Source organism: Loxodonta africana, chromosome 11, assembly GCF_030014295.1.
Source record: "Loxodonta africana isolate mLoxAfr1 chromosome 11, mLoxAfr1.hap2, whole genome shotgun sequence".
Taxonomy (NCBI): Eukaryota; Metazoa; Chordata; class Mammalia; order Proboscidea; family Elephantidae; genus Loxodonta; species Loxodonta africana.
The window spans coordinates 5,152,197-5,179,891 of NC_087352.1; the positions used below are offsets into that span (position 1 = coordinate 5,152,197).

The 27,695-nt window shown below is 53.1% G+C and overlaps 1 protein-coding gene across 3 annotated transcripts in view; it reads right to left on the bottom strand.

Annotated features, from left to right (window-relative positions):
- The window catches only part of AKT2 (AKT serine/threonine kinase 2), a 59,449-nt gene extending 35,370 nt beyond the window's left edge, over positions 1-24,079 (bottom strand). For all 3 annotated transcript variants that reach the window (XM_023539913.2, XM_023539912.2, XM_003420778.3), the window contains exons 1-2: positions 23,942-24,079; positions 709-838 (exon numbers count right to left, since the gene is read on the bottom strand). In XM_023539913.2, the coding sequence (XP_023395681.1) occupies positions 709-754 (46 nt within the window). In that variant the 5' untranslated portion in view covers positions 755-838; positions 23,942-24,079. The remainder of the gene's footprint in view (positions 1-708; positions 839-23,941) is intronic.
- Positions 24,080-27,695: the final 3,616 nt, after the last annotated feature.

The following is a 27,695-nucleotide window of genomic DNA, read 5'->3' on the forward strand; positions in this document are numbered from 1 at the left end:
ACTGGCCAACTCACTGTTCCTAGAATACATCAGACACACTCCTGCCTCAGGGCCTTTGTCCTTGCTGTCCCCTCCCCCTGGGACAGCCCTGCCCGGCCCTGTCTGGCTCACTCCCTCACCTGCTCCAGGCCTCTATTCAATGTCACCCCACCCCCCCCCCCACCCTCCCATCTCTCTCTAGCCCCTTCCTCTTCACATAGTTCCTATCCTTCCTCTCAGCGCTTATCACCACCTGACATTATATGTCTACTTATTTACCTATCTAACGGTTCATGCCCCCTGCCCCCTCACTGAATGTACACTCCACGAGGGCACCATCGTATTCTCAAAGCCTCGGAGGGCCAGCACACCACATATGCTCACTGTGTAGCTTTAGTTAAGTAACTTCCCCTCTCTGAGCCTCACTTCTTTATCTATAAAATGGGGCTATGAGTGATCACTAAAGCAAAAGCAGAGCCTGAGGCCTGGCCTGTGGGTTCACACCGGGTGTCCAGGTACTTGCCCCAGGCAGAGCCGCAGCTTCCCTGCTGAGACCTCTGAAAGGTTCCACGAAATGGGCTTGCAGGTAGCTACTGGCCCGGGGGCAGGCATACGTTGTGGAATGCTGGTGAAGCCCCTACACTTCTGCTTCTCAGGGCACCAGCTGCCAAAAGGAGAGCCGGGGCTGGGGGGAGACAGGCGAGCCTGTGGGCAAAAGCAGCCCCTTACCACGCTTCTGGAGCCAGCCTTCTTTGATGACAGACACCTCGTTCATGGTGGCAGCGTGACACGCTGGCACCTAGCTCAGGGCACCTTGAGGCAGCACGACATGCAGGAGGCGTTGTGCACAGAGAAGAATCTGCAAGACAAGAGGGGAGCCCGTCAGTCAGAGTACGCAGGACTCCGCCCCAGCCCCTTCCCTCAGGACATCCTTGCTCCGGCTGCTTTTCTGTGCTCTGCACAGGGTGGAGCCATGAGGGTGGGGGAGAGCCCTGCCCTCAGGGGCCCCAGTCTGTGGGGAAGATGGACGGACATGACCCTGCTCTCAGGGCCCCAGTCTGAGGGGAGCAGAGCTCCCTGGGGTCTGCACAGGCCAGACCCTGCACTCAGAACACCCATGCTGAGGGGATGCGCCCCCTCCACCCCCCTTACGTCTGACTGGGCGATGTCAAGGTGGCTTCGGCTCTGCCCCCTGCGTCACTCCCGTGCCCCAGCGCTGAGGTAACCCAGGATGAATCAGACAGCCCTGGGCACCCGAGGGAGGTGCTCAAAGCCACCAACATGTCCCTACCGCCCTCCTCCCCACCCTGCTCCCAAAGCACACACACTCTCTCTCTTTCTCACTCTTTTCTAGGCCACGGAGCCACCAGTCTGCCACCTTCAGCAAACCAAGTGCCCTCCCCCATGCCATGTCACTCCCTGAACCACAGTTCCCTCCTTGCCCCCACCAGGTGACCGAGGACAGACAGGCCTCAGATGCGCCAGGATCGGGAACAAGAAAGCCACCTACTGCGTCTGCATCTGTCTGGGGCCTAGGAGCCAGTCCTGGGGGCTCGACCAAGGCCCTGGTCCCTTCCCCAAAACCTCTGCTTCCGTCCTCGGGGACCAGCAGCCGACAGACTGACAGACGCCAAGGCCACTGCTTCTTGTCAGGTTTCCAGAGTGGAGGAGAGAAGGGCACCAGGCAATTGCCAGCTGGGCCCCCACCTGGAGCCGCGGGCCTGGACAGGGGCCACGGAGCCTGTTATGGATTGAAGTGTGTTCCCCAAAAATATACACGATGAATCCTAGCCTCTGTGCCTGTGGTTATAAACCCATTTGGGACCGGGCTGTCTTTGTCACGTGAATGAGGCAGGATTAGCGCAAAGTGTATCTTGAGTCAATCTCTTTTGAGATACTAGTGAGATTAAAAGCAAGCAGAGCAGAGACGCTGGAAAGGAGATGCAAGCCATGTGAAGATCACCCAGGAGCAGAAGCTCAGACAGGAAAAGGACCTTCCTCCAGAGCCAACAGAGAAAGCCTTCCCCTAGAGTCGGCACCCTGAATTTGGACTTGTAGCCTCCTAAACTGTGAGAAAATACATTTCTGCTCGTTAAAGCCACCCACTTGTGGTATACCTGTTATAAGAGCACTAGATAACTAAGAATGAGCCCCCAGGGCCTTTCACCTGCCCAGCCTGGGGTGATTTGCAGACAGCAGGTCAGGAGCTACCTCGGCCCCTGAGAAGGAGCAGCTGGCTCCAGGGACACCGTGGGCATCAGCTTTTTCTCGTGCCCCAGGGGAGCTCATGGGCCGGACACGCTACTGCCTGGCATGTGACAGTGGCAGGCTGCCCGGGCGGGCAGAGGGAAGGGAGGTGAGTGGGAGGAAGTGGGTGGGAAGACAAGACAGACTGTGTCGGGAAGTAACCAGGGTGAGAAATCACGACGGGACTCCGAGTGATGACAAAGGAGAGGACCTGGGGCTGGGGCTCCCTCCTCCCCTGGGCATGACTGGCACCCTGATGGGCTCACTCTGTGCCCCAATTAGAACCCTCGACCATAAATAGCCCATCTGTTTCTCTCTCTCTACTGTGACCTCTTTCCATCCTGCCCCTCCTCCTCAGGCCTGACTCACCCCCACCTCCTCCTGTACACTCCCCCCCCGCCCACTCTCACTCCCTCCAACCTGTCCGATTGGGTGGCTAGAGGGACCCTCAAGTCTGGCCCCGCCTTCACTGCTCAAAAACCTCCCATAACTCACCACCATCTGCAGTGAAAAAACGCAAGCTCCTCAGCTTGGATTCCAGGCCCTTCAGGGGCTGGCTCTGCTGGCTTTCTCCAGCAACCTCCCGCCTGTTCACCCTGCGCACCTCCCACCCTGCGCAGCCCATCAGGCCCTGTGGCCTGTCCACTGGACTGCCTGAAACCCCACCCCTCCCTGGACTCCCAGACTCTGCTCTCCATCCCTCTAATCTGTACTCCATGGAAATGTGGCCCTGTCCTGCCTGTTCAAGACCCTTCCATGGCTCCCCAGTGCCCTGGCAACACAAGACCGAGTCTTCCCCACCGCAAAGGAGGCCCTGCGTGAGCCCAGATCACACGCTGAGTGGCACAGCACCTGGCTCCCAGAACCCCACACCCTGGCCATCCTCTCTCCAGCCTTGGCTCCCCCCACCCCACTCTCTATTTCAGCCTGTGCCACTCAGCCCCTTCCCTCTGGCCTCTGCCACCTGCACCTTCTGTGGTTCTTCTCCCTCCTCCTGGGGTCTCTGGTGAACCAGCCACCTCCTCCAGGAAGCCTTCCTGACTCACGATAGGGTGCTCTCTGCGCACCCCTGCTCAGGACGATTCTCCCCACTGTAACCTTCCAACACAGATCCAACGGGCCAACACGACGGCTGGGCATCTGCTGAGTACACAAGGAATGAGCCCACATCTCCCCTACAGATGCCCGGCCTGGGACCAGATGCAGCCACGGAAACACGTCCAGTCTATTCACGCCACCAATCTTTCCAGAGCTCCAGGCACTGTCCTGGGTGCTGGAGACAGAGCAGTCACTAAGACAGCCTCTGCCTTCCAGAAGCTCACATTCCAGCGGGAGGAAGGCAACGCACCAGCACACCAATGCACACGTCACAACGTCCGGGGCGTGCGGGGGGGAGAAGAAAGTCAAACGGTAAAAAGATGGTGAGGAACGGTGCTGTTTTAGCCGCACTGTACATATGCCTGAATTAACGGAGGGAGGGGGCTAGGTAGACATCCAGGGAAGAGAATTTCAGGCAGGGGAACGGCAAATGCAAAGACCCTGAGGCAGGAAGGAGCTGGGTGAGTCTCAAGAACTGCAAGGAGGCCCGTGTGGCTACAGGGGGACAAGTGAGGGGTGGGGGGCAGGGTAGAGCACGCAGGGCCTTGTGGGCTGTGGTCAGGAGGGACGGGATTCCTCCCCAGACCACAAAACTTTCCTGGTACAAGCTGGGATTACTTCTCAAAGGGCTGGGAGGCAGGGAGCAGGGCCTGGTGTCCCGTCTCAACCCACCCCTCGTCTCACTGGCCCAGTGACTTCACCTCTCGGAGTCTCCGTGTATCTTGCGGCGCCAGGGCTGCCCTCAGCGCCAAGCCACACACTGTAAGCAGAGGGCTCGGCCTCTGGCCTGGCACCTGGTAATCACCCAGGTACACGGCTGCCACCATCACAAAGATGGATGTGAAGGCAGTGGGTGTGGCCAAGAGTGGCTAGGGCTCCAGAGTCCAAGAGATACCAGCCTGCTGGGTGGCCTTGGGCAGGGTGCCGGTCGCTTCCACAATTTTCTCCTGAGAGCGCCCCACCACCCAGCCAGAGGAGCCCTGACCAGGTGCAAGTGAGGACGGAGGCTCAGAGAAGGGCGGCTATTTACCTGGGGTCGCCCAGTCGGGAAGTGGCGGAGGCCCTGGCCACTGCTTGATGCACCAGAGCTACTTTTCACACTCTTATTTCGGCCACAAAGCAGCGAGCGGCAGCTGAGGCAAGGGCAGAAGGAGGAACTTGAAGATCCCCTGTGTCCCGCCTGGATCCTGCTCTGTCCTCCCACTGAGGGTGGCGCCTCCACGGAGGTGTCTGTGACGCAGTCCTGCGATGATGAAACACCAGCACTGCGGCCAAGATGATGGCCTGCTCACGGGGGAGCTGCCGGTGGGGGACGGAGGGCACCCAGGCTGGAGGAGACGCTGCCTCTGGAGTCTGGGTGCCAGCATGCAGGGGCCCGCCCCGGCCGCCCAGCCTGCGGGCAGCATGCCCCATGGCAGGGAGTGGCTCTGAGGCTCTGACCCCACTCGCTGCCTCCTAGGGCATCCGGCCCTGAGTCTGCTGCGGGCCTGGGCTGTAGCTGTAGGCTAGCAGCAAGAAGCCTGGGAGGCAATGTGACAGGACCAAGGATGCTTCCCAGGAGAGGACACCCCCCCACTCAACCAAGGAACACACATAATCTCATTAGTTACAGGGAAATGCAAATTAAACCACCCACCAAAACAGAACAAAAAAACCAAACCCGTTGCTGTGGAGTCAATTCCAACTCATAATGACCCTACAGGACAGAGAAGAACTGCCCCATAGGGTTTCTAAGAAGCAGCTGGTGGGTTCGAACTACCAACTTTTTGGTCAGCAGCCGAGCTCTTAACCACTGCAGCACCAGGGCTCCAAAAACCACCCACCAGGGATGGCTAAAATTTTTCAAACCGACAATGCCAAGTGTTGGCAAGGAAGTGGAGGAGCCAGAACTCTTGTTCACTACTGGGGGCAGTGTTACCAGAAATGAAGCTAAGTGGGAGTGAAAACCACCACACTCACACAGTCACTGTGAGAACAGTGAGCATTAAAGCACCACATACACCTACTCTATAGTCCCCCACCAGAAACGTGTAAATACGTTTACCAAAAGACACGCACTAGAATGTCTACACAGCCACGTTCACGGTGACGCCAAGCTGGGAACACTCACCATGTCTACCAACAGGTGAATGGATAAACAAGCTGTGCTCAATTCCTACGGTGGAATACTACCCAGCAATAAAAAAAGAACAAACTACAGTTTGGTATCACAGCAGGGGTGAAGTGCAGGAACATTACACTGAGAGAAAGAAGCCGGGCACAAAACAACACATGGAGTACAGGTCTATTTGTATCAAGCTCAAAACAGGCAAAACTACACTATTTTTTCAGGGATGTACTTCTGGCTTGTAATACTGTGCAGAAACTCAAGAAAACAAAGGTCAGAAGACCGGCTATATTTGGGAGGAGGGTACTGAGGGGTGGAGGAGAAGGGGCTTCTGGGAGCCGACACGTTCCATTTCTATTTGTTGGGTGGCGGTTTGCACGGGGCTTCGCTATACAGTTATTCAGTATACTGCACCACGCACAATGTGTTTGGTGGATTTCTGTGTATTTTATGACAAAAAAAGTAACCGTGAAAAATAACATGAGTTTAAGAGTCCAGAAGATATGGGGGCGCCCAAATTGTGCTCGTCCCATCCCCGGAAGGCTGACCTGCCTCGATGTCCCCATCAAGAAGGCTGTCACTAGCAGGTGAGAGAGAGAAATCCAGAGTCTAACAAATGAGCTTCAGCCTCAGGCTCTGCTTTTTGGCTGTGTGGCCCGGTCAGTGACACCCACTGTGTTCTTACCTGTGCAATGACGCTTCCTGCCTGCAGCCTGACCAGGGGAAGGCTGGAGTATGGGAAGGAAAGCACTGGCAGCACACCAGCCACGGGCCAAAGCCATGGTCCTCAATCAGCCTCGGCGGGAATAAAGCTGAACGGAACGCAAGCATGCTGGCCATGAGGGAGCTCTGAGCGGGGAGGGGGTGCCTGGAATAGGGGCACCTGAGGGGCCTTGATGGCACTGGGCCTGAGCGCACAGGCAACTCCAACTTATTCCATCTGTCTCAAACATTCTACAGCAAATGATTTTAAAACATTTTTCTTTCCATCTGTTTGACTCTGGGGTCTTATTTCACAATGGTCTAGAACTGCGGCCCCCTCAGAAGCTTCATCTCAGATTCTCGAGGGGCAACTAACATAATGCCGCAGGGCCTGGACTAGCAGCTCAGGACAGAAGGGAGCGGAGGAAGGTCGTAAGTGTGGTTGCTTATAACTCAGATACACTGGAAGCTGGGGGTCTGGGGATCACCTGTACACGTTTACTTGTTTGTTGGTTCACTGTCTACCTCTCTCCCACTACAAGGTTAGCATGATGAGGGCAGTGTCTCCTCTGTCCTGGTCACTGCTGGATCCCCAGAGCTCACGCAGCACTGGGTACACAGTGGGTGCTTAATAAACAGTTGTGGGATGAATGTGTATACACTGGTCCCCTGCACCCAGAACACAGCACAGGCTCAAAGTAAGTTCAATTCCTTTCCTTGCCACTGACTCCTTTTTTCTGTCGCCCCCTCTCACCAACCTAGTTTCCATGCCAGGCAGCACAGGAGGGACGGGGGCAGGCGGAATGGCAGAGGATCTGGGGCAGGAGACTAGTTGGGGTGAGGCCTCCTTCTTGGTGCTGCTAAGGCTTGCCAAGGTGGTGGCAGCCCCCCAGGAGCCTCTACCATCTGCCCTTTAATCCATGCCTTACCTACAGCTCCCAGAGGAGGGCTTTTTCATGAAATAACTTCAAAGACAAGAGGAACCTACAGTATGACAACCAAGACCAATGACTTCTTCATTACAAATATCTTTTTTCAACAACATAAATGGTGACTACACACGTGGACCTCACCGGATGGAAAACACAGGAATCAAATCGACTGTATCTGTGGAAAGAGATAATGGAGAAGATCAGTATCATCAGTCCGAACAAGGCCAGGGGCCGACTATAGAACAGACCATCAATTGATCACACGCAGGTTTCAAGCTGAAGCTGAAGAAAATTAAAATAAGTCCAGGAGAGTCAAAGTACAGCCTTGAGTATATCCCACCTGAATTTAGAGACCACCTCAAGAATCGATTTGACACACCGAATACTGATGACCAAAGACCAGACGAGCTGTGGGAAGACATCAAGAACATCACACGTAAAACAAAGCCAACGGTCATTAAAAAGACAGGAAAGAAAAAAAAGACCAAAATGGGTGTAAGAAGGGACTCTGAAACTTGCTCTTGAACGCAGAACAGCTAAAGCAAATGGAAGAAATGATGAGGCAAAACAGCTCAACAGAAGATTTCAAAGGGCACCTGAAGAAGACAAAGTTTTATAATGAAATGTGCAAAGACCTGGAAACAGAAAATCAAAAGGGAAGAACATGCTTGACGTTTCTCAAGCTGAAATAACTGAAGAAAAAATTCAAACCTCCAGTTGCAATTCTGAAGAATTCTATGGGCAAAATATTGACTGATGCAGGAAGCCTCAAAAGTAGATGGAAGGAATATACAGTGTCACTACACCAACAAGAACTGGTGGATGTTCAACTAGTTCAGGAGGTGGCATATTGATCAAGAACTCACAGTACTGAAGGCAGAAGCCCACGCTGCACTGAAGGCACTGGCGAAAAACAGGACTCCAGGAATTGACAGAATACCAACTGGGATGTTTAAACAAGCAGATGCAGTGCTGAGGTGCTCACTAGTCTATACCAAGAAATTTAGAAGACAGCTACCTGCCAACCAACTGGAAGAGATCCATATTTGCACCCATTTCAAAGAAAGGTGATCCAACAGAACGCAGAAATTATCAAACAATATCATTAATACACACCGCAAGTAAAATTTTGCTGAAGATCATTCAAAAGCGGTTGTAGCAGTATTTCGACAGGGAACTGCCAGAAAGTCAAGTCGGATTCAGAAGAGGACATGGAACAAGGGATATCATTGCTGATGTCAGATGGATCCTGGCTGAAAGTGAGAACGCCAGAAAGATGTTTACCTGTGTTTTTTTGACTATGCAAAGGCATCTGACTGTGTGTGGATCATAACAAATTATGGATAACATTGCGAAGAATGGGAATTCCAGAACACTTAATTGTGCTCATGAGGAACTTGTATATAGACCAAAACGCAGTTGTTTGACCAGAACAAGGGGATACTACATGGTTTAAAACCAGAAAAGGTGTGCATCAGGGTTGTATCCTTTCACCATACCTATTCGATCTGTATGTTGAACAAATAATACAAGAAGCTGGACTATATGCAGAAGAGTGTGGCATCAGGATTGGTAGAAGATTCATCAACAACCTGCGATATGCAGATGACACAACCTCGCTTGCTGAAAGTGAAGAGGACTTGAAGTGCTTATTGATGATCAAAGACCACAGCCTTCAGTATGGACTGCACTTCAACATAAAGAAAACAAAAATCCTCACAACTGGACCAATAAGCAACATCATGATAAATGGAGAAAAGACTGAAGTCGTCAAGGATTTTATTTTACTTGGATCCACAATCAACAGCCGTGGAAGCAGCAGTCAGGAAATCAAACAACGTATTGCATTGGTCAAATCTGCTGCAAAAGTGTTAAAAAAACAAAGATGTCACTTTGAGGACGAAGGTGCGCCTGACCCAACCCGTGATATTTTCCATCACCTCACATGCATGTGAAAGCTGGACAAGGAAAAAGGAAGACCGAAGACAAATTGACACCTTTCAATTATGGTGGTGGTGAAGAGTACTGCATATATCATGGACTGCCAGAAGAACAAACAAGTCTATCTTGGAAGAAGTACAGCCAGAGTGCTCCTTGGAAGTGAGGATGGAAAGTACTTTGGACATGTTATCAGGCGGGACCAAGCACGATGCAAAGGACACCATGCTTGGTAGTAGAGGATCAGCGAAAAAGAGGAAGACCCTAACAAGATGGACTGACACAGCGGCTGCCAACAATAGGCTCAAGCATAACAACTGTGAGGGTGACACAGGACCAGGCAGTGTTTTGTTTTGCTGTACACAGGTCGCTATGAGTTGGAACCAACTCGACAGCACCTAACAACATAACAACAACACGTTGAAGTCCACCTACAGGCACCTCAGAAGAATGGCTTGGTGACCCACCTCTGAAAAATCAACCGCTGAAAACCCTATGGGGCACAGTTCTACTCCGACACGCATGGGGGTGCCATAAGTCGGATCGACAGACAGTGACTGGTAGCAGTGGTGGAGTATGGTGATTACACTGAAGAGAGCTAATCCTTGTAGGATGCACATTTACGGGCTCTATAAATACAAATCCAACCCTCACAGCAACCTTATGAGGTAGGTACTGTACTGTCTCCATTTTAAAGATAAAGAAACTGAGGCACAGAAGTTAAACTACTTGCCCCAAACCTGGTCAGGAAGAATGGAGCTGGAAGCAGTCCCAGGCAGCCTGGCTGCAGGGTCCTGGCTTCACCTCACAGTACCACACAGCCTTTAGTCACGCTGACCTCAATCTGGGTGCCAGCTCCACCACTTTATCACCTCCCCAAGCCTCAGTTTCCTCTTCTGTGTGGTGGGGACGAGGGCAATACCTCCATCTCGGGGCTCACGCATGTGAAGGGCTCAGCACAGCACACACACCCCCTCCCGTGGAGAGGGTCCATCACTCAACAGAACACACCACAACCACCCTAAGGACAAAAATCAACCTAGAATGCCAACACTGAGGTCACGAGCATTCCGTGACAAAGGCTTACTGCACAACAGAACGTACAACGTGACCCCTTTTCTGAAGCACAGATACAAACCACGTCACCTGGATTCTACCATGTTTAAGTTTCCACATGCTGGCGTTACCGAAGCCAACATGTGTCTCGCGGTCCACGTATACCCATAATATGCAGTGTTCTTTTCGGAAATCAGCCACACAACCAGTAAGGGATCTTTTGGGGAATGTTGTCTTAGACTTGAGGACATGACCACATGTATGTGTAAAGGTCACATACGTAGAAAAAACATCAGAAGGAATTGTGCCAAAGAGCTAAGGGAAGCGAAATAACAGATGCAGGAGCCAAGTGGCCTTGCTGAAACCAAATGCCAAGGTTTCAGTCCCAGCTATGCCACCTGCTGACTAGGTGGCCTTGAACACGTCACTTCTTTCTTCGCCTTAGTTTCCTTGTCTGTCTATTAGGCATAGTACCGATCCATGCCTCCTACGGCTGGTGTGAAGATTAAATGAGTGAATTCACGTAAAGCTTCAGAACAGAGTCCAACACATGAATTGCTGAACCCACATTAAAAAGCCAAACCCACTGCCATCTAGCTGATTCCAACTCATAGCAACCCTATAGGACAGCGTAGAACTGCCCCATAGGGTTTTTAAAGAGCAGCTGGCAGATTCAAACTGCTGACCTTTTGGTCAGTAGCTCAGCTCTTAACCACTGCACCACCAGGACACCCAACATATATTAATTTCCTCTGGTAGGTGGAGTCATGGGGGGAATGTCACTCCCTGCATTTTAGATTCTGTAGCACGTGAATTTTTACCTATCCCAGTTTAAGAAAACAGCATTACGGACATTGCTTTTTTTTTTTTTGGCCTCTTAAACATCACACCCCTCCCACCTGCCCCCATCTGTCTACTTGGAGCAGGTAGGACTGGAGGCAGGCTGAAGACGTGGGCAGGCTGTAAAAGAAACTGGGAGAGGAATGAGTGCTGGAACAGATTTCCTTCTCTTCCCTGACCCCCCACCCCACGCTCTCCCCCTGGAGCCACTGCCCGCAGGGCCTTATGGCACCCACAGAGATCATGTCAAATGTTCCTGTCTGGCTGGCTGCAGACTCCAAATGCCCCAGCAGAGGGACCCCTGCAAACACAGCTCTGCTCCTGCCCCTCCCCGAGTACCTCCAGGATCCCAGCCAAGACCCCTATGGAGGCTGCCGGGTCCACCTCCCCGGCCCCTGCCCACTCGCTCTCCAGCCTCATCAGTCAGCTCACACCCTGCTGCCCTTCCCCTTCCCTGGGTCCCCTGAAGACCCCTGGTCCTCGCCCACCCGAGGCCCTCTGCACATGCTGTTCCCCCACCCAGCTTCACCTACCACATCCCCCTCTCCCTTCAGGTTCCAGCAGACATGGAAGCCTTCCCTGACTGCCCCTCCCTGCAACGAGAGGGGGCAGAGACAGGCATTAAAATAAATAGGCAAATTATACACTATACATGAAGTTGACAATTGTTACGGAGAAAAATAAAGTAGCATGTGGAGGATTAGGCATGTGGGAAGGAGTGGTCAGAGGGGCTCACTGAACTGGTGACATCTGAGGGAAACCTGAGAGAGATGAGGGAGCTATGTGGAGCCCTAGGGGAAGAAGGTTCCAGGGAGAGGGAAGGGCCAGGGTTGAGGTGTGGCCAGCCTGAGGAGCAGCCAGGAGTGGTGAGGGGGAACTAGGCAGGTAAGATGGCTTCCGAGGAAGCAGGTGGCCTGGTTGCGCAGGGCCCTGGAGGCCCATGAGGGCTGTGGCTTTTACTTGGAGCAAGATGGGGAGCTATTGGTGTAAGGCTGAGGTAGGAGGGAAGCAACACATGGAATCCTCTCCCTCAACCGAGTGCAGGGGCTGGGTCACAACCTTCTTCTCCAGGAGTTATCCCCCAAATAAGCCCCGTGCTGGCAAAGCCTGACACTCCCACCATCCAGCTCATTTGCGAACTATGCCGTTGAGTCAGCCCCCAACTCATGGAAAATAGAACAAAACACTGCCCAGTCCTGTGCCATCCCTGTGATTGGTTGTGGATCAGATCACTATGACCCACAGGGTTTCCAATGGCTGATTTTCTTCCTAATCTTAGTCTGGAGGCTCTGCTGAAACCTGTCCGGCATCACAGCAACGTGCAAGCTTCCACTGATGGATGGGTGGTGGTTGCACAAGAGATGCAGCCACGAACAGAACCTGGGTCTCCTTCATGGTACCATGACGACCCTTATCTTACAGATGACGAAACCGAGAACCAGAAGGACTCAGTGGGTACCCAAGGCCATGCAGGCAGACTTGACTCAGGTCTATCTGAACCCTGAGGCTCTCCCACCCCGCTCTGACCTTGCTCTCAAGAGACTGAGCCACCTCCCTTCTTGAGGCTAGGCTCGAACAGGGCTGGGAGGCCCAGGCTCACACCTCTGGGCCCGGTCGACTCAAATTCTGACTCTACCGCTTCCTGGCTGCACCTCAGCTTCTCTGAACCTCAGCTTCCTCGTCAGTAACTAGGCTCTTAATACCAACCTGATCAAGCACATACTTACGTTACCTCAAAAGATAATTTTTTTTGGCAGCTCAGGGTTGTCTTGGGGACCCTACAGAGGTGCTCCGTACACAGCTGGGGTAACGCCAGCACGTGGGAAGAGAGGCTGCAGCTACACAGAGGCAAGCTGTGAAATCGAGGGCCACGGAAGGGGCAACTCACATTAAAACTGTCACCACGTGGGCATAAAGGAACCATGCAGCTGACTCACAACATGCCTGTATCAACGTTTCAGGACGATCACCCAAATGAAAACACACAGCTAAAAAATAGTAGACACCTTGCAGACACTACCAGAGAGCGCACACCACATCCTCCCCCAGAGGCCTGTGGACGGCAGTTTGAGAGATGCAGCTCCAAAGCCGCTACGGTCTCTCTGCTCCTCGCCCTTCTCTCCATCCCACAGCCATCACCTGAGTCCAGCCCGTCCTCTCCCGTCTCCCTGGGCTCCAGGCCCCCCATTTAGGCCCCTATGACCCACCTTCACACATGGCTCACGCCCCGCTCACAGGCCTCCAACTTTGCTCCCACTCCACTGCCTGGCTCTCTCCCACCTCAGGGCCTTTGTCCATGGCATACCTCTGCCTGGCCTATTCCTTCGGTTTTCATATCTCGCCTTAAATGCTTTCTCCTCAGGAGCCTTCTCCAAGCCCCCCAGCCCTGTTCCTTTCCTTGGCTGCACTGAGCACTGGCAGGGCAAATGCTACTTCTCTGCTCCTCAGCTAGACTGGGTTCCACTGTCCGGCATCCAGAAGGGCGCACAGTACGAGGTAGGCCCTTAACAAATATGTGGTGAACAAATGGAATACACCAAGGACAAAATCAGCCCAGGGCAGGCTCCTGAGTCTGAGTCCATTCAGGAATCAGACCTGAAGGCAGGGGGAGGCGGGTGCCTCCCACGCTCATCCCTTCCTCCCTTCTCAGGGGAAGGGAAGGCGCTGGCCAAGGCCAGGTCTCCATTAGAGGGCGGAGAGAGGCCAGCACACCCCAACTCGAGTGGCTAATCCAATCACTCCCAATGACTGAGGCCTATTTTGTGCCAGCTCTGTCTAGAAAGAAAAAGCAAGGAAGAAATCATTGTAACAGCAGCAATGGCATGTATGGTCACGGTGACCACTTTATTAGTCAGGGTGAGAAAAGCCAGTCTTTAAAAGGAAGACTCCAGAACCCAGATATGGCTAGATCCAATTCCCATCTCTGTCACTTACTAACACTTTGACTTTGGGCAAATCCAATAACCCCCTTGTGCCTCTGTTTCTTCACCTGTAAAATGGGGATAACAGTTTATCTTTCTGTGACTACAAAATGGGGACGACACTATTACCTATTTCACAGAGCTAAGACACACAGTGCTCAGGGCAGTGTCTGGCCAAGCAGGAACAGAAGTGATTAATATTTCTGTCCAGAGCCCTTCTTTGCAGGAAGCTCAGCTCACTGGCCTGCCACCCTCTCCCAGACAGGAGCCCACTCTGCCAACCAAGCCCAGGTTGGTCCCCCAGAGCCCCTTCTCGGCTCTCAAGGGGCCCGTCAAGTCCCAGCCTGACTGCGTCCCCAGTGGCAGCAGCTCAAAGGCACCCGTGCCTCCTCATCAGGCCCCGCGATGAGCACCCTGCGGCACATTCACTCCCCGCATGCGCCCCACGGCCCCACATGGCAGGAATGTTCCCGTTTTCAGCTAAGCAAACCGTACCTCAGAGAGATGAAATACATATACAAAACACATGTATGAAACAAGGCACCCACGGCAACTGGGAGGAGCCCGAAGCAGGGTTCAAACCCACCTTGGCTGCCCCCCAGCCTGGACTACTCAACAGTGGCAGCCTGACCCCATCCGGTTGGGTGGGGGTAGACCAACTAACCACCAGACGAAGAAAATCCTAAAGCCAGGCCGGGAAGGGCAGGGGAGCGGCAGCTGCTCCACTTCCTTCAGAGAAGGGCCCATGAGGTGGCAAAGCAAGGCAGGCTTGGATTTCTGGCCTCACCCTTAGAAACATCTGCAGACGGGCTTCTCAGGCAGGATGACTGGGCTCGACAAACTTCCTGCAGGGACCTCTGACATGCAGGTCTCCCCTCGGCCGGCCCCAGCTTGCTGACCCGGGCTCTACACACCCAGCCCGCCCGGGCCCTGCTATGGGTGCAGTGTTGGCAACCCGTCCTGCCCCAAGGGGGCCAGGCTGAGATCCCAGCCAGCCACCCCTCCCACGCTCCTCCTTCCCTCCTGGTTCTGCTCCCCCAGCTGGGCCTCTCACTGCTTGGCTGGTTGTCCAGAAGAGCCTGCCACGGAACCACCCCACCGTGCAGCCCAGAGGCCTGGTGGTGAAGCACCTTCCGCGGAGAGCTCTGGGAAGCCGAGGAGAGGGGCCCGGGGCGGGGTGTCCCTGGGTCTCTAAGAGGCTTGGAGATCAACCCAGACAGACACTCATTTCCATCTCCCCCCACCCCAGGGGACTTCTGGAGACCCTAGGTTTGTTCTAAAGAGGCCTGCTCCTTCTAGGAAAACCCCCAAGAACAGGACTTGGAGAAACAAAAGCCCAGCTCCTGCTGCTTACTGCGCTAAGCACTGAGGGTATGGCTGATGACGGGCTCAAAAGCAACCCTCGCTGACTGCCTTCAGGTGTTGGGGAACTCTGCAGCCAGGCAGCCCAAATTGAGACCCCATCCCCAACACTTCCTGGCTGGGGACTCAGCCCAGGTTACAGGGCCTCTCAGGGTCGTAGCGTTCACTGCTGGAGACTGGGAACCAGAGCTCGTTCCTCCTCGGTCTGCAGGTCTCTCGCAGGTCCTCCGTGGCTCCCTCACTGCCTTCCAGTCTCAACTCAGATGTCACCTCCTCAGAGAGACCCTCCCTGGCTATCCCAACCAGAATGAGAGCACCCCCACTCTCGATTCCCTGACCACCATTTCATCTGCCTGCATAACATCAATCAGGAGTCCCTGGGTGGTGTAGGGTTTGATGTGCTAGGCTGCTGACCGGAAGGTTGGAGGTTCAAGTCCACCCAAAGGTGCCTCGGAAGAAAGAGCTGGTGACCTACTTCAAAAAATTGGCCGCTGAAAACCCCACAGAGCAGCTCTCCCCTCACAGGCCCGGGGCGACTGGGAGTCGGAACTCACTGGAGGACAACGGGTGGACATCCATTAGGACTCCATGCTCCACCACAGATCTGTCACCACAGACCCGGGGCGGCCGGGAGTCGGAACTCACTGGAGGACAACGGGTGGACATCCGTTAGGACTCCACGCTCCACCACAGATCTGTCACCACAGGCCCGGGGCGGCCGGGAGTCAGAACTCACTGGAGGACAACGGGTGGACATCCGTTAGGACTCCACGCTCCACCACAGATCTGTCACCACAGACCCGGGGCGGCCGGGAGTCGGAACTCACTGGAGGACAACGGGTGGACATCCGTTAGGACTCCACGCTCCACCACAGATCTGTCACCACAGGCCTGGGGCGGCCGGGAGTCGGAACTCACTGGAGGACAACGGGTGGACATCCGTTAGGACTCCATGCTCCACCACAGATCTGTCACCACAGGCCTGGGGCGGCCGGGAGTCGGAACTCACTGGAGGACAACGGGTGGACATCCGTTAGGATTCCACGCTCCACCACAGATCTGTCACCACAGGCCTGGGGCGGCCGGGAGTCGGAACTCACTGGAGGACAATGGGTGGACATCCGTTAGGACTCCATGCTCCACCACAGATCTGTCACCACAGGCCTGGGGCGGCCGGGAGTCGGAGCTCACTGGAGGACAACGGGTGGACATCCGTTAGGATTCCACGCTCCACCACAGATCTGTCACCACAGGCCCGGGGCGGCCGGGAGTCGGAGCTCACTGGAGGACAATGGGTGGACACCCGTTAGGATTCCACGCTCCACCACAGATCTGTTACCACAGGCCCGGGGTGGCCACGAGTCGGAACTCACTGGAGGACAATGGGTGGACATCCGTTAGGATTCCACGCTCCACCACAGATCTGTCACCACAGGCCCGGGGCAGCCGGAGTCGGAACTCACTGGAGGACAACGGGTGGACACCCGTTAGGATCCCACGCTCCACCACAGATCTGTCACCACAGGCCCGGGGTGGCCGGGAGTCGGAGCTCACTGGAGGACAACGGGTGGACATCCGTTAGGATTCCACGCTCCACCACAGATCTGTCACCACAGACCCGGGGGGGCCGGGAGTCGGAACTCACTGGAGGACAACGGGTGGACACCCGTTAGGATTCCACGCTCCACCACAGATCTGTCACCACAGGCCTGTTTTCATTAGCGGGTAGGCTCAGGAGGCCGGGTCTCCTTCCAGTTCTCCAGCGGGAAAGCTGCAGGCCCTCGGCTCAGGCCCACCAGCTGAACGGAAGGCAGAACCAGCAGGTGCTGTTTTTATCAGGCACCACTGCGGCTATGCGTTGTTGTTGGATATCTGTTATTGGCCCAGCTGCTTGGGCTGGGAAAGAAGGGTCAGAAACTCACCCCACTGAGGCCCCCCAACATCTCTCCTTAAAGGTGACAGCCAGGGGCTCCAGGAACACGGTATGAGAACCACAGAAGGGGAGGCCCACCAGCATGTGGGCCTTTGCTGGTTCTAAGGCAGCGATTCTCACCCGGGGGACATGGGAGAGGTGTGAAACGCCGTGACCAGCTCTGCAGAATCTGCCCTCCGCAGAATACTAAGGCCTGCCCCAATAGCAAGGGTCACCATCCAAACCCTGAATCTCCAGGTGAAACACCAGCTGCTGTCGAGTCAACGCCAACTCTTGGTGATCCCATGTGTGTCAGAGCAGAACTGTGATTCAAAGGGTTTTTAGTGGCTGATTTTTCTGAAGTAGAACACCAGGCCTTTCTTCTCAGGCACCTCTGGGTAGACGTGAACTTCCCACCTTTTGGCCAGCAGCCAAGCACATTAACCATCTGCACCACCCAGACTCCTGACCAGGTCGCTCCCGCTTAAACACCAAACTGCTCCACAGGGCAGTCTACAAGGCTCCGAGTGACAGGATGGGGAGGGTCACCTCCTTCCCGCTCCCTCACTCACTGGGCCTCCTGACTGCTGCACCTTACCAAGCTCAGTCCTCCCTTCAGACCTTTGCACCATGGTCCCCTCTGCCCGGGAGGCTGTTCCTGCTCCTCACAGCCCACATGACTGGCTCATCTTGTCATTCTGGGATCAGCTCAAAGGCACCTGCTCAAGGGCCTTCCCTGCCACCCCCTTGAAAGAAGCATCCAGCTAGTCTCTAGCACTACACCTGATTTTCATTCCCAGCCTAGCACCTCCCCTCTATCCTGCTCCTTGTCTATTCACCTGGTTGAGGGGTTGGCTCTCCTCCGGCTCCATAAGGGTCCCTGCCAGGTGCACCACTGTATCCCCAGCACCTGGAGCAATACGAAGAACACAGAAGGTGCTCAATAATGGTGATGGGATGCGTGAAAACCATTCCTCAGCTCCACAATGCCTTCATGATCAAATCCAAACTCCCTGTCCAGGCCTATGAGGCCCTGCAAGACCCAGCCCTGCCACCTCCCACAAACCCTTCTCCTGCTACTCGCCCACTCCAGCCAACCCTTCCCACCCCACTGCTCTCTCCACCTGGGTCAAGGCCCTCCCATCACTCCCAAGGCAGTGCCAGAGAGTCAATAAAAGAACCTGTAGAAAGGGGGTTCGCTTTAGCACAGAGCCTGACATCTGGAAAGGATCTATAATTTCTACCTTGGAGGGCTCAGGCCAGTGGTGTGGGAGAGAGAGGAAGCTAGAGGACCTGTCTGGAAGCTGTGTTTGCTAAGTTTTACTTGCTTATATGTTCCCTCCACCCCACCCTCCAGAACCTGTTTCCTCATCTGGAGAATGGAGGTGCTAATTTTGGCCCTGCCATCCTCCTGGTGTTAACTGACAAGGCTCAGTAGCTGCCAGCCACCTCAAAGTCCTAGCAGAAATAATAAGACTTCCTTACAATCAATAATACGTACTGCTTCCATGGGCAAAAAATTGAACGACACAGGAAGCATCAAAAGATGGAAGGAATATACAGCGTCACTGTACCAAAAATAATTCGTCGACATTCAACCATTTCATGAGGTAACATATTATCAAGGACCGATACTACTGAAGGAAGAAGTCCAAGCTCCACCGAAGGCATTGGTGAAAAACAAGGCTCCAGGAATTGATGGAATACCAACTGAGATGTTTCGGCAAACGGATGCAGCACTGGAAACACTCACTCGCCTATGCCAAGACATCTGGAAGGCATCTACCCGGTCAATCAGCTGGAAAAGACCCATATTCACGTCTATTTCAAAGAAAAGTGATCCAACGTAATGTAAAAATTATTGACCAATACTATTAATATCTCATGTAAGTCAAGTTATGCTGAACATAATTCAAAAATAGTTACAGCAGTACACTGACAGGGAGCTGCCAGAAATTCAAGCCGGACTCAGAAGAGGATATGGAACAAGAGATATCATTGCTGACGTCAAATGGATCTTGACTGAAAGCAGAAAATACCAGAAAGATGTTTACCAGTGTTTTACTGATGACGCAAAGGGATTCAACTGTGGATCGTAACAAATCGTGGATAACACTGCGAAGAATGAGAATTCCAGAACACTTAATTGTGCTCAGATGCATAGACCAAGAGGCAGTCATTCAAACAGAACGAGGGGATACTGCATGGTTTAAAATCAGGGAAAGTGTGTGTCAGGGTTGTATCCTTTCACCACACTTAATCTGTATGCTAAGCAAATTAATTGGAGAAGCTGGACTATATGAAGAAGAACGGGGCAGCGGATTGGAGGAAGGCTCAGCAACAACCTGCATGATGCAGATGACACAATCTTGCTTGCTGAAAGTGAAGAGGACTTGGAAGCACTTACTGATGAAGATCAAAGACCACAGCCTTCAGTATGGATTACACCTCAACATAAAGAAAACAAAAATCCTCACAACTGGACCAATAAGCAGCATCATGATAAATGGAGAAAAGACTGAAGTTATCAAGGATTTCATTTTACTTGGATCCGCCATCAACACCCACGGAAGCAGGAGTCAAGAAATCAGACGATGTATTGCATTGAGCAAATCTGTTGCAAAAGACCTTTGTAAAGTGTTAGAAAACAAGAATGTCATTTTGAAGACTAAAGCGCGCCTGACTTAAGCTACGATATTTTCAATCGTCTCATATGCATGCAAAAGCTGGAGAATGAATAAGGAAGACTAAAGAATTAATGTCTTTCAATTATGGTGTTGGCGAAGAATATTGAATATACTACGGACTGCCAGAAGAACGAACAAATCTGTCTTGCAAGAAGTACATCCAGAACACTCCTTAGAAGCAAGGATGGTGAGACTGGGTCTCACATACTTTAGACATGTTGTCAGGAAGGAACAGTTCTAGAGAAGGACAACATGCTTGGTAAAATAGAGGGTCAGTAAAAAAGGAAACCCTCTATGAGATGGATTGACACAGTGGCTGCGACAATGGGTTCAAATGGAGCAGCGGTTTATGAGGATGGCACAGGACCGGGCAGTGTTCCGTTCTGTTACACACAGGGTCACTATGAGTCGGAATCGACTGGACGGCACCTGACAACAAGAAGACATACTGAGGGTTCCCCATGTGTCAGGCACTCTTCTTAAAAAGTGAAAGCAGTAAGCATTTACTGTCGACTTACTGTTATGCCACCATGGTATAAATGCTTTCCACAAATTAATCCATTTAATCTTACAGGCCTGTCAGGTGAGAATTATCATCATCTGCATGATACCGAATAAAACCAAACCCATCGCCGTTGAGTGGACTCTGACTCATAGTGACCCTATAGGACACAGAAGATAAAACAAGCTCAGAGGGGTTAAGGAACCTGCTCAAGATCACATAGCCAGCAGGGCAGGGCTGCATTGGAGCCCTGTGCATCCAATCACTCCAGCGCAGCTCCTTAGAAGCTGGAAACAAGGACACCAGATTCCTGGATCCTGGCTGGGGGACTGGATACCGGAACCCCCGAGACGGCTAAGGCGAGGGCGGATGCCCAGTCTGTAACGTCCAATCCCGAGTACTGACTGAGCACCTACCTGGCACCAGGCACTGTCCCAGGAGCTTCTCATGGACTCACAGATTTAACCCTCACAGGTGGTGAGGTGCCCCTCAGCCCACTGTACAGAGGTGGACACTGTGGCCCAAGGTCACACAGCCAGCTGGAAAAGCGTCAGAGGGCGCACATGTACCGACCACACCACCCTGCCTCTAACTCGTGTACCCTGGTAGCCGTGCCCACTCTTGCATGTCTCCCTTGCTGTCTGTCCTCTCCCTGCTCCCAGCACACACCCTGTCCAGGGTTAGAAGATGTCCTAGCTCTACTCTGTGGAGGGACATTCATCACTGCTGGACTGGCTGCCAACGGAGGTGCTCACGTGGGGGGGACACGGGGCAAGCATGCCAAGGGTGAGCTACAGCTGGCAGGGCCCACGGCAGGGGCTTCAGGGCGACAGAGACCCACTCCAGCCTGGGACCTCGTAAGCAAAGGGCACGTGACACCAGGGGTAAGTAGACCTGGGTTCAAACCCCAGCTTGGCCCCTTGGGGTCTGAGAGACCTCCAGCAGACCGATTACCCCTCGAAGCCTCAACTTCTGACCATCATATCTACCCCCCGAGTGCAACGAGCTGTGCAAAGCCCCAAGCCCAGGGCCGGGCAGAGTACATGCTCACAAACAGAAGCCACAGTTCCAGTTACTTGTGAACAAGGATTGTTCTGAGGCCAAGCCAGGCCCGTGGTTCACATACCAGCATGACCATTTCCAGTTTCCCTGGGCAAGCCATTTCGCTTTACAGCGACTGTCTCCCCACTGGTAAGATGAGTACCCCTACCTGCCTCATGCCAGTTACCAGCTGCTGCTGAGTCAACCCTGACTCATGGCAACCCCACGTGTGTCAGAGTAGAACTGTGCTCCATAAGGCTTTCAACGGCTGGTTTTACGGCAGTAGATTGCCAGAATTTTCTTTTGAGGCGCCTCTGGGTGGACCTGAACCTCCAACCTTTTGGTTAGCAGCCAAGAGTGTTAACATTGGGCATAACCATATCTAACCCATAGGTGTGTTCTGAGATTCAAATAAATCCATGTGTGCAAAAGCCCTATCATGTGCCTTTGGTATGGGGTAAAAGCTCAAAAACAACAGCTATTCCCTAGCTATGAACTAATTTGCCTCTGTACCTCAGCTTCCCCTTCTCAAACAAAGATCATGACAACAGTACCTACCTTTCTAGGATGTAAGCACTCAGCGAGTTATCCACATAAAGCATTCTGAACAGTGTGTGGCACACAAAATGCACTCAATAAATGCCAACCATTGTTGTCATGATTACTGTTTTTATTACCGCTGTGAACATCACCAGGCAAACCTGCTACAAGCTGGCAGAGGGAGAAAACAGGGGAACAAGCCTCTAGTGAAGAGAAATTCCATAGAACCACCACTGTCTCCCAGAGAACCACGACCCATGCACGCCAGTTTGGAAGCTGCCACTGCAGACCAGGAGCAACGTTCCCTCTGACCACAACACCAACCCACACTGACTGGGTCAATGAGGGACTGCGGCCAGCCCTCCGGGAACTGCAGACCCCGGGCAAAGGTTACCGAGCAAGGCAAGGCCAAAAGCTGGCCTGGGAGCAGGGGGCGGTGGCCTCATGTCTGTGGCTAGCTCACTGAGAAACCAGACCTGTGGGGAGTTTAACTATCCCAAGCCCTTCAGATTGGCCTTTCTCCCTGAGCCAGGCTGGACCAGGGGTACCGCCCCCTACCCCAAGTCCCCTTGGCCTATGAAGAGAGGAACAGCTGGGAAAACAGCTAATGGTGCAGCCAGCTGTTACCGCCTGGTGGTGAGCGTAAACATGATGGGCTGGACTGGTAACCTGGAGACACAAACAGCCTTGTGACCCATGATGGCAGGACCTGCAGTGGTCTGCGTTGGTGCCGGGCCCCTTCAGGGCACTGCCAACCTGGGCCAGACCAGGCCAGGCCACCCGCTGCTTCTCTGGGAAGACTAGACAAGGTTGAAAAGCAGCCCATAGGTTGCCTAGTTACTCCATCCCAGGCCTACTGAACCCCATGCCAGGAGAGGAAGGGGGTCCTCAGAATCTCAAGTCTCAAGAGGTCCCCAGCTGCCCTGCCATGGGGGAAAAGTGGCCCCAAGCCTTAAGTCAGTCAGGAGAGCACAGCTCCCCAAATCCAAGCCTGATACTCTTCCCCTCCTTAATTCAGAGTACTATGGAGATGAAAGTTCAGGAAACTTCAGACAGTGGCTTCTAAAACACTCTGCCCACCCGCCTCTGGAAGAAAAGAACTTGCCAGAGGGGTGTCCCACACACCTTAAAATTAGGTGAAATAATTTGGGAAAAGCAGGCAACACCATGCTCCAAAGCACCCCAGTAACCATCTCAGTTTCCCCAAAAATCATTGAAAAGTTTAATAATGGGTAAGCATCCCCGCTCCGCAGCTTAATGTAAACCCCTAGTCCTCCATCAAATACATGAGACATAAGCCCCTAACACTTCCCATAAAACGCCCCTAAACACCCACTTGGGAAACCCTGGTGGCAGTTCGAATCCACTAGGTGCTCCTTGGAAACTCCATGGGGCAGTTCTACTGTCCTATAGGGTCGCTATGAGTTGGAATCGACTCGACAGCAATGAGTTTTTGAGTAAACACCCACTTAGGCCTGCCCCCTCCCAACTCCTCTAAAATTATAATTATCACAGCCTTCCTCCGCTGATACTGCGCCCCTCGGCGTTCGACGGCTCCCCTCTCCAGCGCCTCAGTGGAATAACCCCGACAGCCCTCCATAGGGCACACCTGGTACAGCCCCCTCCCCTCTAAAAACAATCCTAGAAGGACTCTCACAGACCCAAAAAGGTACAGCCCCTGCTCCACTTGGTACGGCGCGCCCCGCCATCGGTTCACCCCTCGCACACCAGGCACGACCTCCCCTCGCCCTACTGGCTCAGCCTCCAGCCCGCACACGCTGGATCTGAACCCACGGGCCTTCAGTGGTTCGGTCCTCCCCCTCACTCTTGCTAAGGTCCCCTACCGCCTCAATGGTACGGCCCGCCGCCACCGCCCCCGGCCCCGGCCCCAGCCCCTCAGGGATAGTCCCACCGCCCCCGCCCAGCCACCCCACTTAGTCCCGGAAGCGGGGGGGCTCGAGGACCGAGATCCCCACCCGGCGGGCACGGTGGTACGGCCCAGCGCGGCGCCGCGGGGGACCCGGACGCGACCATCGGGAAGGAGGGGGGACTCGGGGACACGCGCTGGCGCACTCACCTGTCACCGGCGGCCGCCCAGCCTCTCCGGCGGGGCTCTACTCCCGCCCATCGCCACGCTGCGCTTGCTCCCGCTCCTTCTGTCCCTCGGCGGCGGCGGCGGCAGTAGGCGACGCTTTCTCAGAGCCAGGCCCAACGGCTCGCGCGGCGCGGCCCCCCCGCCCCCTCCCCCCAGCCCCCACTTTACCGCCCCCTCCCACCCTCTGGTCGGAAATACCGCCTTCTCCAGCCACAAACCGGAACTGACGTATGAAGAGCGAGGGATGGGGTCAGAGCGTGCTAGAGCGCAAGCGCAGAGACAAAGCGCTAGCTCTGAGCAGGGTGCTTGCGTACATTAGGCAAGATTGGGCCGGCCTGGGTAGAAGGGCCTTGCGCAGGTGCAGGACCGAAAAGCGAGACAGTATTGCGCATGCGCAGTGGGACTCCAACCCCGGCTTTCCCGTGAAGGAAGCCGAAGTGATTGTATCCCGGCAGCCCCTGGTCCTTATTTACATACGCTTTGATCTCGTTTTACTCTCTTTTGGCCTTTACTCAAGGAAGGACCCGAGACTCTTAAAGAGCCCGGGAGCGGGCCTTAGGAGAGGTTGTCTTTTCAGGTTGTCCGTAATGGTTAAGAGCTCAGGCTCTGAAGCCATACAAACCCAGATTTGAATTTCCTCCTTGCAGGTGACCGTGGGCCGAAGACTTGACCACTTTCTGTGCCCCAGTTTCCACATCTGCAAAATGGGAACAATCATCTCCACGTCACTGGGGTGTTGGGAAACTCTGTGGGGTAGTTCTACTCTGTCCTATAGGGTCGCTAGGAGTCGGAATGGACTCGACGGCACTGGGTTTTTTTATGACACACTATTTTTTTTTTTTTATGGCATATAAATTTTTTATGGAGTAACTTGGACCTAAAAGGCCTTAGAATCGCCCTGTAAGAAAAGAGTTTTGCACAGATCCTGGCCTCTGTACTAGCTGCTGTACCAGACAGCTGTAAGACATCTGGCTCCCAGTTTCTTCCCTCTGTAGGTTGAGGGGTGGGGACTGACAGCTACCTTCCAAATTTGGATTTCAGAACGCCACATAGCTTGACAAGTATGCATTGGTTAGTGAGGAGAATGCCTGGCTAGGAACTGAAGAATCCTGGGTCCACCTCAGTCTACAAAAATGTCTTAGGCAAGCCCTGCCCAGGGCTGAACTTCGGTTTCCCCAGAAGTAAACCTAATGTTGGAACTAAAGAAGAAAAAAAGTTGTCTTCAAGTCAGTTCTGACTGGTGGCGACCTCATGTGTTTCAGCGAAAAACTGCACTCGGTAGGGTTTTCCATGGCTGATTTTTTTTTTTTTTTTTTTTAGTGTCTCATGACAGGTCTGTCTCCTCCACTGCACAGACAGCCCCATGAGAAAGGAGACCAGGACTGTTTTGGCCACCACTGTGTACCCTGGTAGCATAGTGGTTAAGAGCTATGGTTGCTATCCAAAAGGTCAGCAGTTCAAATCCACCAACTGCTTCTTGGGCCATTCTCCTCTCTCCTATAGGGTCATCATGAGTAGGAATCCACTCAACCGCAGCGAGTTTTAATCTTCGATTGGCTTCACGGAATCTGTGAACCCCCCACCAATTTTGTCATTGTTGGTAGCTGCCATCCAGTTGGCCCCCGACTCATGGGGCCCCCATGCACAACAGAACAAAACACTGCCCGGTCTGCACCATCCCCACGATTGGTTACGGATTGAACCATTGTGAGCCATAGGGTTTTCACTGGCTGATTTTCACCTTAGTCTGGAAGCTGCCCAGAAACCTGTTCAACATCATAGCAACACGCATTGGCGGAGAATCAGAACCAGGTCTTCTGCACGGAAGGCGAGAACTCTACCACTGAAACACCACCACGCCCTTCCTCACCTCTGTTGTTGTTGTGTTGTGTGTGGTCAAGTCAATTCTGACTCATAGGACAGAGTATTTTGCTGAAGATCACTCAAAAACGGCTGCAGCAGTATATCAACAGGGAACTGCCAGAAATTCAGGCTGGTTTCAGAAGAGGACGTGGAACCAGGGCTATCATTGCTGATGTCAGATGGATCCTGGCTGAAAGCAGAGAATACCAGAAGGATGCTTACCTGTGAATGTTGTCAGGAGGGATCAGTCCCTGGAGAAGGACATCATGCTTGGCAGAGTACAGGGTCAGCAGAAAAGACGAAGACCCTCGACGAGGTGGATTGACGCAGTGGCTGCAACAATGAGCTCAAGCATAACAATTGTAAGGATGGCGCAGGACCGGGCAGTGTTTCGTTGTGTTGTACATAGGGTCGCTATGAGTCGGAAGCGACTTGACAGCACCTAACAACAACAACAGGACAGACTAGAACTGCCTCATGCGGTTTCCTAGGCTGTAATCTTTATGGGGACCCCTGGTGGTACAGTGGTTAAGGGTTTGGCAGCTAACCAAAAGGTTGGCAGTTTGAAGCCACCAGCTGCTCCTTGGAAATTCTGTGGGGCAGTTCTACTCTGTCCCATAGGGTCACTATGAGTTAGAATCCACTCAACGGCAATGGTTTTTTTTTTATCTTTGCGGAAGAAGATCGGCAGGTCTTTTTCCCTTGGAGCAGCTGGTGGGTTCGAACCTCCAGCCTTTCAGTTAGCAGCCGGAGCACTGAACTATTGTGTCACCAAGGCTCATTCTCCCCACCCATAACTATATCAATATGAGCTGTACACGTACTTTTCTGGGTTGAGGGGACAATGGCTTCCCATCTGAAATCTCAAAGGCCTCTTGATTCAGAAAAAAATGTTAAGAATCCTGCCTTGAGGGATAGGAAGAGCTTCCCCTCAAAGCCTTTTCTGTCTCCAGGGAGCAGAAGTCAGGCCCCTAATCCATTTCAACCCTTCTCACACAGATCGGGGTCCCGAGGATGATTGACCAACATAAGGGATTGCCTTGGTTATCTAGTGCTGCTATAACAGAAGTACCACAAGTGGATGGTTTCAACAAAGAGAAATTTATTCTCTCACAGTCCAGTAGGCTACAAGTCCAAATTCAGAGCATCGGTTCCAGGGGAGGGCGTTCTCTCTCTGCTGGCTCTGGAGGAAGGTCCTTATCATCAATCTTCCCTTGGTCTAGGAGCTTCTTTGCACAGGAACCCCAGGTCCAAAAGACATGTGCTGCTCCCAGCACTGCTTTCTTGGTGGTATGAGGTCCCCTTGTCTCTCCGCTCGCCTCTCCCTTTTATAAAAGAGATTGGCTTAACACATAATCCGATCTTGTAGATCTCATTAACATAACTGCCGCTAATCCATCTCATTAACATCATAGTGATAGGATTTACAACACACAGGGAAAAATCACAAAATGGTGCACAATCACACAATACTGAGAATCATGGCCTAGGCAAATTAACAAAAATTTTGGGGGTACACAATTCAATCCATGACAGAGACCTTTTAAAAGTCAGATGCCATAGAGTCAGTTCCAACTCATGGCAACCCCATGTTTGTTATAGCTGCGTTCCATAGCTGTTTTTGGAAATAGATTGCCAGGCCTTTCTTCCGAGGTGCCTCTGGGTGTGAACTGCCAACTCGAACAGCCACCCAGGGACTCCTAAGAATTGCCACCAAGTAGATTCCAACTCATAGCAACCCTATAGTAGAGTATACAACTGCTCCATAGGGTTTCCAAGGCTGTAATCTTTACAGACACAGATTACCATCCATATCTTTCTCCGAGGAGCAGCAGGTGGGTTCGAATGGCTGACCTTTCGGTTAGCAGCCAAG